General features: G+C 35.2%; 1 protein-coding gene across 1 annotated transcript in view; it reads right to left on the bottom strand.

Annotated features, from left to right (window-relative positions):
* Positions 1-1360: 1360 nt before the first annotated feature.
* Positions 1361-14504, bottom strand: part of LOC107591138 (multiple epidermal growth factor-like domains protein 6) — a 35024-nt gene continuing 21880 nt past the window's right edge. The window contains exons 13-31 of the mRNA XM_016280179.1: positions 12902-13033; positions 11320-11448; positions 9642-9773; positions 9441-9569; positions 9216-9344; positions 8772-8900; positions 7940-8068; positions 7679-7807; positions 7432-7560; positions 7226-7354; positions 6971-7102; positions 5802-5930; positions 5594-5722; positions 5372-5500; positions 2704-2832; positions 2480-2608; positions 2246-2374; positions 2037-2165; positions 1361-1957 (exon numbers count right to left, since the gene is read on the bottom strand). Coding sequence (XP_016135665.1) covers positions 1902-1957; positions 2037-2165; positions 2246-2374; positions 2480-2608; positions 2704-2832; positions 5372-5500; positions 5594-5722; positions 5802-5930; positions 6971-7102; positions 7226-7354; positions 7432-7560; positions 7679-7807; positions 7940-8068; positions 8772-8900; positions 9216-9344; positions 9441-9569; positions 9642-9773; positions 11320-11448; positions 12902-13033 — 2387 coding nt within the window. The 3' untranslated portion in view covers positions 1361-1901. The remainder of the gene's footprint in view (positions 1958-2036; positions 2166-2245; positions 2375-2479; positions 2609-2703; positions 2833-5371; positions 5501-5593; positions 5723-5801; positions 5931-6970; positions 7103-7225; positions 7355-7431; positions 7561-7678; positions 7808-7939; positions 8069-8771; positions 8901-9215; positions 9345-9440; positions 9570-9641; positions 9774-11319; positions 11449-12901; positions 13034-14504) is intronic.

The raw sequence follows: 14504 nt of genomic DNA, 5'->3' as shown, positions 1-14504 counted from the left end.
ATTTGGGATAATGTAAGTACACAAGTCAGCAAAATATATAACACTGTTCTAGTGGTTTTTGGATATTTTAATAAAAAAATCTTACATATTGTGCCTTTAACTGTATGTACAGGAAATCTGATGTTTTGAAGCGGATTTGATTGATAAGAATAGACTGTTTTTGGTATGACCTAAAATTATGACATTTGTTAACTGTAATATGACCATTACCATTACAGATATGTATTAAGTTATGATTTCTGTAGATACATAATGGAATGGTTTGATAACATGTATATAATCTAAATATATACAAATACTATACCGGTCTTAATGACCATTATCACATTTGCCTTCATTTATTTTTTTTTATTGGCAATTATTGCTTATGACATTGTGCTTGAAGAAAAAAATATGTACAGCTTCTAACAACTGAAAATAAATTATTCTAAAATTCTTTAATTTAGTCTTTGTGTTTTATGTGTCTAAAGACCATAAAGGGAATACATTTATTTATTGGTTAAGTGTACAACAAATGTGGAAATATGTAATATGCATGATTTATATATATATTTTTTGCTCTTAAAAATGTTGTAAATTAGTTCAGAACATTATTGGGTGCCAAATTTTTTTTTATTAAAACAGAGTATTTTGTTCTGGAAAACTGAAAAAAGTACCAATTCAATGTCCCCTTAATTAAACACCTTAAGAGTGCACACAGAACAGCATATGAACTCTCAATTATTTAACTGCAGTTATCAAAAACATTCTTTTAAAAATTCAATGCCTATTTCTACACCCCTTAGAGACGTTTAACCATGAATAAAACAGTTGTAAGCTTCCAGAAAATCAACCATTACAAAAAGAAAAAGCATCAACCATGTTTGCCATGGTTGCTGAGAAAACAAGGTTTTAAGTGCTATCTTTGGCCCTGGCTTAGCTGCAGAAATATTGAAATATACATTTTCTTTGAGTTAATTGAGAATGCAAATAGTTATGTAGAGATGGTACTGTACAAAAATAAATCTGTAGCAAAAAAACCCTAAAATGACAAAACACTGGTTCAGTAAAACAGGAATCATAGTGATTATAAGGTTTACAGTACAGTTTTCTTTCAAATAAAATTGTACACAAGAATTCACACATGAAAACTTACATTCATACAGTATGTACACAGGTAAAAAAAAAACGACCCCAGTTTCATATTTTTGTATTACTTGAAATATTTTGAAATACAATGTCAACATCCAAATATTATACACCGTAGTAACAAATCTGCTCAATTTTGTGCAACATTCTACCTAAAATCTTAAAATGATTACTTAAAATATTCATTATGAATTATGTAAGATACCATTAATAAAAGTATTCCAAAAATTCTCACTCAACACAAAACCTGGGGTTAAATGGATACCAAAGCATAGAATATGAAGTTACATAAATGACAACAGAAGTTTGATTTTTGGGTGCACTGTCCCTTTAAGGCCCTCGTTTAAGATCACAGTGGCACTGGGATTCACTTCAGTTCCAGGTGAAGCCAAGGCCTTGATTTGGTGCTTTTCTTGATTAGAGATGAACTGAAGTCATCAGGAAGTTCATTCTCCCTGAGCAGAACGGATGCTGAAAAAAATCCTTTGAATTTGTCCTCATCCAGGAGGAACTTCAATATGAATAGTCTTCTTCATGTTGGACTTCATGTTGTCCACTTTTCCTTGAGAAAGTATATCATTTATTGACTCGATCTTAACTGACATAAGAGTTAGTCCCAGACAGAGTCATCTGATGGTTTGGTGGACCTTTGTGTTCAAAGATCTAAAAAAAAAAAAAACCTGTTACAAGGCTTTAACTTTAGCCATAAGTCCACTCACAAATTCAAGCCAGTTCAGTTTACAGTGTGTCTGTTACTGGACTGGGTGGGATTGCTATACTGATGAGTCCTTCCTTTTGCTTCTGCTAGTATTCTGACTAGACGTGAGCCCTGTTATAAAGAAAATTATTATTATTTGAGCTTGCAGTAAAATGTGAAGGTTATTTTGAGTTACTAACAGTGAAATTACCCTCTCGACAGCTCGGTCCGACCCAACCGTTGAGACAAGTGCAGCGTCCATTGCGTGGATTACACTGACCTCCGTTGTGACATTCACATCTCTCCGAGCAGTCAGGCCCAAACTGATTCAATCCACAGTCTGATAGGAAATTAAAAAGACATTTTTGACAAAAAAAAAAAAAAGATCAAATGATAAATCAAATTTAGTGGAAGGCTTACCTATATCACAGCGAGATCCCATTTTCCCAGGTGCACACAGACACCTGCCACTGATAGGGTCACATGGTGTGTCTCCATCACAGTCACATTTGTGGACACAGTTAGGCCCAAATTTACCTGGATCACACTCTGAAACACAAACATACACTTTATATATATATATATATATAATTTAATATAATGTATTAATCATATATAATTTATCATCCACATCATACAAGAGCTCCTCTGCACCTCTATCACAGCGAAGTCCTTGATATCCTGGAAGACAGAGACAGCGGCCGGTTCCAGGGTCACAAGGTGCATTGGCATGGCAGTCACACAAAAGCTGGCAGCGATGTCCATGGAAACCAACAGGGCATGCTTTTGAAAAAAATTTAATAAAATGTAATCATTACATAACTGGCTAAATTGGTCAGGATGCAAAATTAGATGAAATAGGTGCTGTGTTTTCTCACCATGTTCACAGAGATGTCCGTAGTACCCAGGAGGACAGTGACACTCGCCCGTCACTCTGTCACAGGTGCCGTTATTGTTACAATAACATATTTCCCTGCAGTTGGCCCCATATTGGCCTCTGGGACACTCTGATCAACACAACAACATGTTTAAACAGAATTTAATAACCTATAAGCCATTTTTCATACTATACATTGGAATGTTAAATTCTTAAATTTATTATTTACTTTTTATTTTTAATTTGTTTATTTTATAATTATATCATTTAATTTATTTTATGTAGGCAAAATTGTATTTAATAAAATAAAATTCTATTATATATATTCTATTATAATTTCATATATTTATTATAACACAATAACAATTTATTTAAAAAACCATAAATAATATAAAAATATAAAATATATATTTCATTTATTATAGAATTTATTTTACCTACTTTTTATTTTTTATTTATTTTATAATTTAATTTATTTTAATTTATTTTATTTTATTTAGACAAAATTGTATTTAATAGAATAAAATTATATTATAATTTCATATATTTATTATAGCACATTAACAATTGATTTTAATAAACATAAATAATATTATAAACAATATATTTCATTTATTTTAGAATTTATTTTACCTACTTTTTATTTTTAATTCATTTTATAATTCTATAATTTTATTTATTTTAATCTATTTTATTTAGACAAAATTGTATTTAATAGAATCAAATTCTATTATAATTTCATATATTTATTATAGCACATTAACACTTTATTTTAAAGGTGACATACAGGTGCATCTCAATAAATTAGAATGTCGTGGAAAAGTTCATTTATTTCAGTAATTTAACTCAAATTGTGAAACTCGTGTATTAAATAAATTCAATGCACACAGACTGAAGTAGTTTAAGTCTTTGGTTCTTTTAATTGTGATGATTTTGGCTCACATTTAACAAAAACCCACCAATTCATTATCTCAACAAATTAGAATACTTCATAAGACCAATAAAAAAAAACATTTTTTTTTTTTTAATTGTTGGCCTTCTGGAAAGTATGTTCATTTACTGTACATGTACTCAATACTTGGTAGAGATTCTCTATGGGGTTCAGGTCTGGTGAGTTTCTGGCCAGTCAAGCACACCAACACCATGGTCATTTAACCAACTTTTGGTGCTTCTGGCAGTGTGGGCAGTTGCGCAGGTGTTTTGTGTTGATTAGCTGATTGGCATGTCACCATATTCTAATTTGTTGAGATAGTGAATTGGTGGGTTTTTGTTAAATGTGAGCCAAAATCATCACAATTAAAAGAACCAAAGACTTAAACTACTTCAGTCTGTGTGCATTGAATTTATTTCATACACGAGTTTCACAATTTGAGTTGAATTACTGAAATAAATTAACTTTCCCACAACATTCTAATGTATTGAGATGCACCTGTATTATGCCCCTTTTTACAATATGTAATATAAGTCTCAGGGGTCCCCAGAATGTAACTGTGAAGTTTCAGCTCAAAATACCCTACAGATCATTTACTATATCATTTTGAAAATGCCTATTTTGAGTGGAAGCAGAAACAAGCTGTATTAGAGCATGTCTCTTTAAATGCAAATGAGCTGCTGCTCCCTGCCCCCTTTTCCAGAATAGAGCTGCGCCATTACAGCTCCTATCTGCTAAAAAAAATTCTGTTTTGGTTCTGATTATCATGTTTACTGCTCTGGAATCATGTGTTTTAAACCATATTAGTTTAAACTTCTCATATACGGTTTTCTGAGCATCTGAAGCACACAGACAGAAAGCGGCTGTCACAGCATGCGAGTACTAAACTAAGTTCTCATTCACACACAAGTTTACGTTAAAAACACGCATAAGTTACAAAAACAGTCGGTTATGTCTGTGAAGGTAAAAAGCTGGGAAATAAATCGCATGTTTATTTTAGATATGTGTGGCAGCAGCAATATACAGTAAATACATCAATAAATCCACTGCTCTCTTGTCTCCTCTGAGGCTGGGACTCTAAATAGTGTTCTGTGCTCGCCTGTGCAGCGAAAGACAGAACAGTTAACATGTTTTCCTCAAACTTTCGCCATGGCATTAGAGCTGGTACACCGTTGTCGCTTGCGAAATCAAATGACGGCGCCGTAGGTGGAAATGTACAGATTAAGGGGCGGTAATATTATAATGAGATCCCTTTGCCACGTCACCAAGGGAGTGAGATCAGATGCGGCTTGTTTTCTCAGACGCTTGCAGAAAAAGGCTAACCAAAACAAAGTGACTGGGTTAATCTTTTTCAAGTTTCCTTGGTTGGTAGATGCACCGGGGACCTGATTATATAGCATTTAAACCTGGAAAAGTCAGATTTTCATGATATGTCACCTTTAATAAACATACACTCTAAAAAATGCTGGGTTAATTATAAAAAAAGGGTCAAACCCAGCTATTGGGTTGTTTTGAGTAAAAAAAATATATTATATTTAACCCAGCATTTTTTAGAGTGTATATAAATAATATTATTAAAAAATTATTTATTTTAGAATTTTAAATTTCAGCTGAAAATAATTATTGGCTTATCAGTTTTAGCTTGAATTTTTATATCCGTGTCACTGTGTTTTCATTGTATTGAAAGCTTCGTCAGCAGAATTTCTATGTTGGTGTGAACTGTGCACAATCAGCTGACCTCTATCACAGCTGTCTCCTGTCCAGCCCAGTCCACAGGTGCAGTTTCCTGTGACCGCGTCACACAATCCTCCATTACTGCAGTTACAGCGCTGAGCACAGTCCTCCCCAAACCAGCCCTTAGGACAACCTGAGACACAATTACATCAGCTTATTTCATACAAACTCAGCAAAATATTACTCAATCCCTTCACCGTCCCTTTTAACAGGAATACAGTCAGACCTTTGCCACAGTCTTCCCCTCGCTGGCCCGCTTTGCACACGCATCTGCCTGTGACCGGATCGCTCCGGGCCCCTTCACCACACAAAGCCACTCGTGCACAGTCCTGCCCGTAACGCCCTGATGGACAGGCTTTAAAGAGAAACTAGTCTGTTAGTAATTACACTCACCTTAAAAAAAAAAAGACAATAATTGTAAAAGTGTGACTGACTGATATTGCAGTTCGGTCCAATGTATCCCGGTGGGCAGGTGCAGGTGCCAGTGCTGGTCTTGCACACTCCGTTATTCAGACACTGGCACTCCTGCTCGCAGTTAGGACCATAACTGCCTACCACACACTCTAAAACAACAAGGTTTCATGGGTACGACATCCTTCATGCAGCATACAGAAGTAATGAGGATTTACACCTTTAAAACTTCTCAGAATTTTAATGTGGATTTTTCAACAATGGGCATTTTGACCACTAATGCAAATTACTACATTTTTTGCAATAAAACAACTGTATCCTTTGTCCTGCTAAGGCTAATTTCATAGCTTTTATATCCTAAATACATATAATTATATAACATTTTCACACTTTTTGCATTATTTGACAATTACAGATTGATTGGAAATTACACAAAATAAAAATATCTAGACAAATATATAAATACAAATATAAAACATTTAATAATAATACTTTTCACATAGTAAATATTGAGCCTTTTTTTCATTTTCATAATTGTATAAAAATATAATTAATTTATTAATTTTTAATTTTAAGGTATGGAACAAAGCTAACACAAAATCTATATATTTAAGACATCTGAAAGATAAACTGCGAATAAAAAATAAAAGCATGCATATAAAAAGGTTTTTAATATGACATAAAAGAATAAAGTTTAAATCTGTTAGTTTGGTAACACATTACAGTAAGGTACCACTAGTTAACATTAGTTAATTACTAACATTAACAATGAGTAATATATTTTAGTATTTATTTATTTTTGTTTATGTTAGTTAAGAAAAATACAAATGTTCACAGTGTTAGTTTATTAAATAATATTAACAGATACAACTTAGGATTTTAATTATGTATTAGTAAATGTTGAAATTAACTTAGATTAATAAATGCTTTCAAATTAATTGAATGTAGTTTACTAATGTTAACAAATGGAACCTTATTGTAAAGGGTTACCATTAGTTTGAATAAAAATCAACACCTGTGACATAACAGTGCTGTATACAAATAAATAAGAGCATATTTTACCTGTCTGGTGTGTTTATTAATGAACTACTATATTTTTTTCCATACAGCCAAAATTGTCAAATCTTTTCTGTTCATCTGGAATGTATGTGACTTTTTAAGACGAAAGAAGGCGAGATCATGAAGGCCACACCTGTGTCACACTTGCTGCCTTGATATCCTGGAGCACAGTAGCAGACACCAGTGACGGGGTGACAGAGCTGATTAACCTCAGAGCATTGGCACATCTGATTACAGTTCAGTCCGAACGTACCTGACTGACACACTGCAGAGCAGAGGAACACAACAACCTTTGAGATCCAGGGCTGCAGGATTAGTGTTTAACAACTGATGTGCTGTCAAACACATTTCACCAAGAGTGTAATGAGATCAGGATATAATCACTCACTTCGCTCGCAGCCGTTACCAGTAAATCCAGGTGGGCAGCCACACTCCCCAGTCACATGGTTACAGGAAGTGCCACGAGGACAGTGGCATCGCTGAGCGCATCGCTTCCCATATGAACCAGGTAAACAAACTGAAAGAGCACAAATTAGTTATAGTACTCTGGATCTACCAGCAGGGGGCAAACAAGATAGATATTGGGTAAATTACTTTTCTCGCAGTGCGACCCTCTCCAGCCTGCAGGACAGATGCAGGTGCCAGTGATGTGGTGACATGGGGCCTTATGATCGCACCTGCACTGCTGCTTACAGCCTGGACCGTATGAACCTTGAGTACATGCTGATCAAAACAAACAGAATGGGAATAAATATATGTTATGTCATGCAAAAATACATATTATGGTCAGTTTTTAAAGCAGACATTATGATGACTTCTGAGGCACTATGGTGTTTTTTACCCATCTCACAGCTTGAGCCCATCCAGCCTGCGGGACAGGAGCACCTGCCATTCTGTCGATCACACACGCCGCCATTCTCACACTCACACTTGTGTTGACAGTCCATGCCAAAGTCTCCCAGAGCACATTCTGAACAAAAAACACATAAACAGGATGTTTGAAAAACAAAACTGTCAATTTGCCATCTGAAAGTTGCTATATATTTTATATGAATTTTTAGAAATGCTGTTGTGTATCGGAAATGTCTGGTTTATGTCTTGCCCAGTTCACATGCCACTCCAGTCCATCCACTTAGACATGTGCAGTGCCCGCTGATTCGGTCACATGACCCTCCGTTCTGGCACAAGCAGTGCAGGTGGCAGCCCACACCATAGAAACCAGATGGGCACTCTGGGAAAAAAATGCATACATTAAAGACATTAAAGATCTTCTCTTTCATGTGAACTTTCAGTTGAACATGATTCTTGAGGTGTCAACTGATTAGATTTCATTTAAATAATTTCATAATGGAATGCCTAAAGTAATTGTAATTTTTTGTGTGTGTGTGTGTGTGTGTGTGTGTGTGTGTATGACCCTGGGCCACAAAACCAGTCATAAGGGTCAATTTTTTGACATTGAGATTTATACATCACATGAAAGCTGAATAAATAAGCTTTCCATGGATGTATGGTTTGTTAGGATAGGACAATATTTGGCCGAGATACAAGTATTTGAAAATCTGGAATCTGAGGGTGCAAAAAAAATCCAACAATTGAGAAAATTGCCTTTAAAGTTGTCCAAATGAAGTCCTTAGCAATGCATATTACTAATCAAAAATTAAGTTTTGATATATTTACGGAAGTACATTTACAAAATATCTTCATGGAACATGATCTTTACTTAATATCCTAATGATTTTTGAAAAATTAGAATCGACTGGTTTCGTGGTCCAGGGTCACATATATTATAAATATACACATCTCTACTAAAGTAACATGTAACATGTTAATCAGATATCCCTGGATAAATGTAATAAGAAAAGTCCCTGCATGTTTTTGATTAAAGAAAGTATAAACATCTCTGAGGATTGCGTGAGGACAGTTAAAAACACTACCTTGTTCACAGCTGCTCCCTGTCCATCCTGCTCCACACTCACATTTTCCTTCAGCAGGGTCACAGTTGGCATTATTGTGGCAGTTACAGGTTTGACTGCAGCCAGGGCCATAGGTGCCAGCTTCACATGCTACGACAAGACAGATATAGATACAGACAAATATGAAACTCTATACACAAGGAACTACAACACATTCTGAAATACAATGCCACCAGGTTTCCACATCAAAGGCAGAGCTGTAGCCTGCAGCCACACATCAGGACGAGGCTGTGCCGGCATTCGTTACTTCACATGCAAAGTGTGCCGATACATGGACACACAAACTCAGAGCATCTGTTTTATTGCTTTACTTTTACCTTGCACGAAAGAAAGAGGGAATGCTTTGAACATGCTTCTTGTTACTATTTATTGTTATGGGATGTTGACCGCAGTAAAATGACTCACTGGTGTTGCAAAGAGGCCCGACCCAACCAGATGGACACTGGCAGTCTCCAGTCACGGGGTGACAACGACCACCATTCAAGCACTGGCACTTCTGCTGGCATTCAAAACCATGAAAACCCTCAGGACAGGCTGTTGAAGATACATATATACACTTAAATACGTTAACTGGACTAGTTTTAGTGATATTATGCCACACCACCAACTACACCCCTTCTCCTCTCCTACATTTTTCACAGTACGTTCCAGTCCAGCCTGGTAAACAAGTACAGGCACCGCTCACATGCTCGCACGCTGCTTCATTCTCACAGTGGCATCTGTGACGGCAGCCCTGGCCGAAGAAACCCTCTGGACACTCTAGAAAACGCAATGAAAACATCAGACAATGCTAGATTTGTGTTCCCTGGAAATGCCAACGGTTGCTCATACTTTGATCACAGCGTGGTCCCGTGTAGCCTGCTTCACAGTGGCACTGCCCAGTCACAGGGTCACAGCTGCCCACGCTGCTCCTGCAGTCACACTGGTTGGCGCAGTTTGGCCCCCAGCGTCCCGCCTCACAAGCTGCCACAGAATATACATGCCCATTACATCAAATAATTAATTCCCACTTTACCACTGAGATCACGTTATGAGTGAAGTAAAAGGACCAGATTTATTAAAGCAGTTAACTGGGTTATTTTTGGTTTTCCTGGCAGATGTTTTTGCAACAAACGGCATGTACGTAGTGGATCCACTGAGGGCAAGGATCATTTATGTGCAGAAACCTGATGCAGGTGATTGCAATGGTTTGGCTGGAGTGTATGGCGCTCAGAAATAAATAAGGCAAAGTCATGAGCTGACTTTTCACTTCTTTTTACAAGTCATTAATAACTAGCATTAACGAATATTTAAAATTACAACTTCATTAAATGATTAAGAGTTTTAGATTCAAAAGGTATAAAACACAAAATATTTTTTTTTACTAAAAAGTCAAAACAAGATAAAAATCAATGTCAGTAGAGTAAGAAATATACTGATATATTTATAATATAAATAAAAAAACATGTAAATGGATATTATATATGTGTGTGCGTGTCTGTGTATTATTTGAAATAAATATTGAATTATATTTTGCGATTTTGCTTCTCAAGTGTATTTATTTACAAAAATGCTGATTACAATTATTAAAGGCAGAGAATAATTTATGCAATTAGATCTTATTTAAAATACTTTTTTAATTACAATTTTTAGATAAAATAAATAAATAAATAAAACAAAAATACTTATTACTATTAATTATTATTATTACTATTATTACTATTATTATTTAAATACAAAACAAATGCCAAAAACAATTGAATTGAATTGAACAATTGCCACTGAAATAAGAAATATATTTATATAATAATTATAACAATTTATATATATATAGAGAGAGAGAGAGAGAGAGAGAGAGAATTTTTAACTCACTTTTTGCAATTTTGTTTGTGTATTTATTTACTGGAGACTGATTAACATTAATAAAAAATGAAAATTATTTTTACATTGGTGGGGGCAGTGATTCTACTTGAGCTATTTAACTGTTTGACTGGATGTGATGTAACGCATATTAAGTTACAGGCTGAATTGTAGGTAATGGGCTCTTAAATAAGTAACCCAATGCAGAGAACAGGGCAAAGGCATTACATGGAGCTTCATTTTGGGTGAACTCAAGGTGCTGCATTATAAATATACATAGATATACATAACAGATGCATGCTGACCAGCAACGGGTGAGGTACAAAAGTGTGTGTAGTGGCAATGCAGGAAGGTCTGGATTCTGGGATTTTGATATTTTATGGGGCATGAAGAGGTAAGACTGGGTAGTTGCCACAGTATGACCAGCAAAGGTCAGCAGGTCCTGTAGGACAGCTCAGTCTTATGTTGCATGGCTGAGGAGAAACAAATCTTGTAAAAGCTGAGCCTAAAGCAATGTGTAATAGTGATAGATGTCAAAGAGGCTGCCTGACATCCATACAGTCTCAATGATCACTGAATGGCTGCCTCATATCTAGTGTGGTTTCTTTCGCTTCTAGGTTCTAGACAAACTACTAAATCTGAATGAAGTGACTTTTAAGTGTGTCCTTACCTTTCGCACAGTTGGGTCCTGTCCAGCCGTCTTTACAAACACAGAAACCTGTCACATGGTGGCAATGCCCGCTGTTTTCACAGGTGCAGCGCAACTGGCAGCTGAGGCCAAAGTGTTCAAATGGGCAGACTGATTGAAATAAAACAAGATTCACCACCATGTCAGAGTAATCAACAGATAAGGTAAAAGCTGAGGAAAGCGGACATTGAAAACCAGAAATATGCAACAGATATTTTTTCTTACAATGTGTGACATAAAACCATGTCAGACGTCTGGTACTGAACAGAGGTCTGATGATGCATTAAGATTATGAAAATGAAATATGAAATCTTACCATTCTGACAGAGATGTCCCATGTATCCCGGTGGACAAATACAGGTGCCGTTTTGCTGATCACACAATCCACCATTATCACAGGAAGGGCATAACTCTGCACATCCCAGCCCCCAGTGGCTCTCTTCACACTCTGAACATTAAAAAAGTTATAGAATAAGGGATAGTCCAAAAATGTAATCGCATAAAAAGTAATAAATATGAGATAAAAAGTCAAAATTATGACATTAAGTCAAAATTCTGAAATAAAAAGTCATTGACATTTTGTGTCATAAATTACTTTTTAGGTAAAAACTCTTTCATTATTTTAACTTTTTATGTCATAATTATAACTTTTTATGTCATAATGTTGACTGTCTCATAATTGTGATTTTTTTTGTCATAATTTTTACTTTGTCAATTTCTTATTTTTAACTCATAGTTGACATGTCATAATTTAGTTTTCATCTCATAATTCACATAGCATGTTATAATTTCAACATTTTATCCCATAATTATGATTAAGTATATCATCATTTTGACTTACTAATCTCATAATTATGATTTTTGTTTTTCCATACTTTAAAGCGATAGTTCACCCAAAAATTTTAATTCTGTCATTAATTACTCACTCATCTCGTTTCAAACCCATAAGACCTTTGTTCATCTTCGGAACATACAGTAAGATATTTTTGATGAAATCCGAGAGCTTTCTGACCCTCCCATAGACAGCAACACAACTCTTGGATTTCATCAAAATTATCTTAATTTGTGTTCCGAAGATGAACGAAGGTTTTACGGGTTTGGAACGACATGAGGGTGAGTAATTAATGACAGAATTTTCATTTTTGGGTGAACTACCCCTTTAAGTAAGTTTTATTCAAAGTGTAAAATAACAGCATGACGCTATCTGTGCCAAGGTCATGGCTTCGATTACCAGGGAATACGTGAACTGATATAACCAAATAATCAAGATAAGGGGTAAACGTTTAAGAAGACTGTAAGTTTAAGACTGTAACTGAAGACTGTATATAACTTTTTTTTTTATTCAAACTTGTCAACATGGGAGTTCTGACAGCATCACAGCACACTTCACATTTAAACACACACACACACACTCTCAGCTGGAAGCCACTGACTGTTGAAAACCAGAAATATGCAACAGATATTTTTTCTTACAATGTGTGACATAAAACCATGTCAGACGTCTGGTACTGAACAGAGGTCTGATGATGCATTAAGATTATGAAAATGAAATATGAAATCTTACCATTCTGACAGAGATGTCCCATGTATCCCGGTGGACAAATACAGGCGCCGTTTTGCTGATCACACAATCCACCATTATCACAGGAAGGGCATAACTCTGCACATCCCAGCCCCCAGTGGCCCTCTTCACACTCTGAACATTAAAAAAGTTATAGAATAAGGGATAGTCCAAAAATGTAATCGCATAAAAAGTAATAAATATGAGATAAAAAGTCAAAATTCTGAGATAAAAAGTCATTGACATTTTGTGTCATAAATTACTTTTTAGGTAAAAACTCTTTCATTATTTTAACTTTTTATGTCATAATTATAACTTTTTATGTCATAATGTTGACTGTCTCATAATTGTGATTTTTTTTTGTCATAATTTTTACTTTGTCAATTTCTTATTTTTAACTCATAGTTGACATGTCATAATTTAGTTTTCATCTCATAATTCACATAGCATGTTATAATTTCAACATTTTATCCCATAATTATGATTAAGTATATCATCATTTTGACTTACTAATCTCATAATTATGATTTTTGTTTTTACATACTTTAAAGCGATAGTTCACCCAAAAATTTTAATTCTGTCATTAATTACTCACTCATCTCGTTTCAAACCCATAAGACCTTTGTTCATCTTCGGAACATACAGTAAGATATTTCATTAACAGCTAATAGCTGGCTCTGTGGCATGGCTTCGCTCCTCTCTTTCTGCAATGCAGCTCATTATGACTTTTTGTATTTGAGAGAGAACTCCTCTAATGGATTGGCCCGTGAGGAGGGATATATTACCACGCTTATGTCTGTGATCTTTGGCTCAGCAAAATGCGGCTAATAATAGACCTCCAAAATCACAGCAATTTCTCCTCTCTAAACTACCCTGTCCACTCCAAAACAGAACAGAATGAAAAGTCATTAATGGCAAAACAATTTTCCTCTCTTTTAAACATGTGCAGAACAAGAAGAGAAAGCAGAGGTCAGCATGTTTAATTTGGTTCAGATGAAACACCGTGTAAATGCGATTCCAGGCCAATTTGGAATAAGTGAATATGATGGTTCACTTGCAAACGTGCTCTTAACTATTTGTGACCCTAGACCACAAAACCAGTCATAAGTAGCACGGGTATATTTGTAGCAATAGCCAACAACAATACATTGTATGGGTCAAAAAGATAGATTTTTCTTTTATGCCAAAATCATTAGGATATTAAAGGGGTCCTATTATGCTTTTTCACTTTTTGAATTTTAGTCAGTGTGTAGTGTGTATGTTAGGGCATAAAAAAGATCTTCAAACTTACAAATCTCAAAGTCCACTCTAAAGGGAGATTTTTTATTTTTTTTTTAATCCCTTTTCAAGAACTACAACGAACGGCTCGTTTGGACTACAGCATTTGGTTTCCGGGTTTTATGATATCACAAAGCGGCCCATTAGAATATCATTAAAATAATTCCCGCCTACGTAAATTGGAATGGTTGGGGGGTGGGGAGGGTCGAGGTTGTGGTTAGAACGCTTGGTTGAGTGCATCAGACAAGATGACGAAGAAGAAGTGCTGCTGTAGCCTCAAGTTATTACACATGCACCTGAATAATTATGTATGTAAATATGTATGTTA

The sequence above is a fragment of the Sinocyclocheilus grahami genome, unplaced genomic scaffold, assembly GCF_001515645.1.
Source record: "Sinocyclocheilus grahami isolate Dianchi unplaced genomic scaffold, SAMN03320097.WGS_v1.1 scaffold137.1, whole genome shotgun sequence".
NCBI lineage: Eukaryota > Metazoa > Chordata > Actinopteri > Cypriniformes > Cyprinidae > Sinocyclocheilus > Sinocyclocheilus grahami.
The sequence above is the reverse complement of the archived record's forward strand: the minus strand, read 5'-3'. Positions and strand labels throughout refer to the sequence as shown.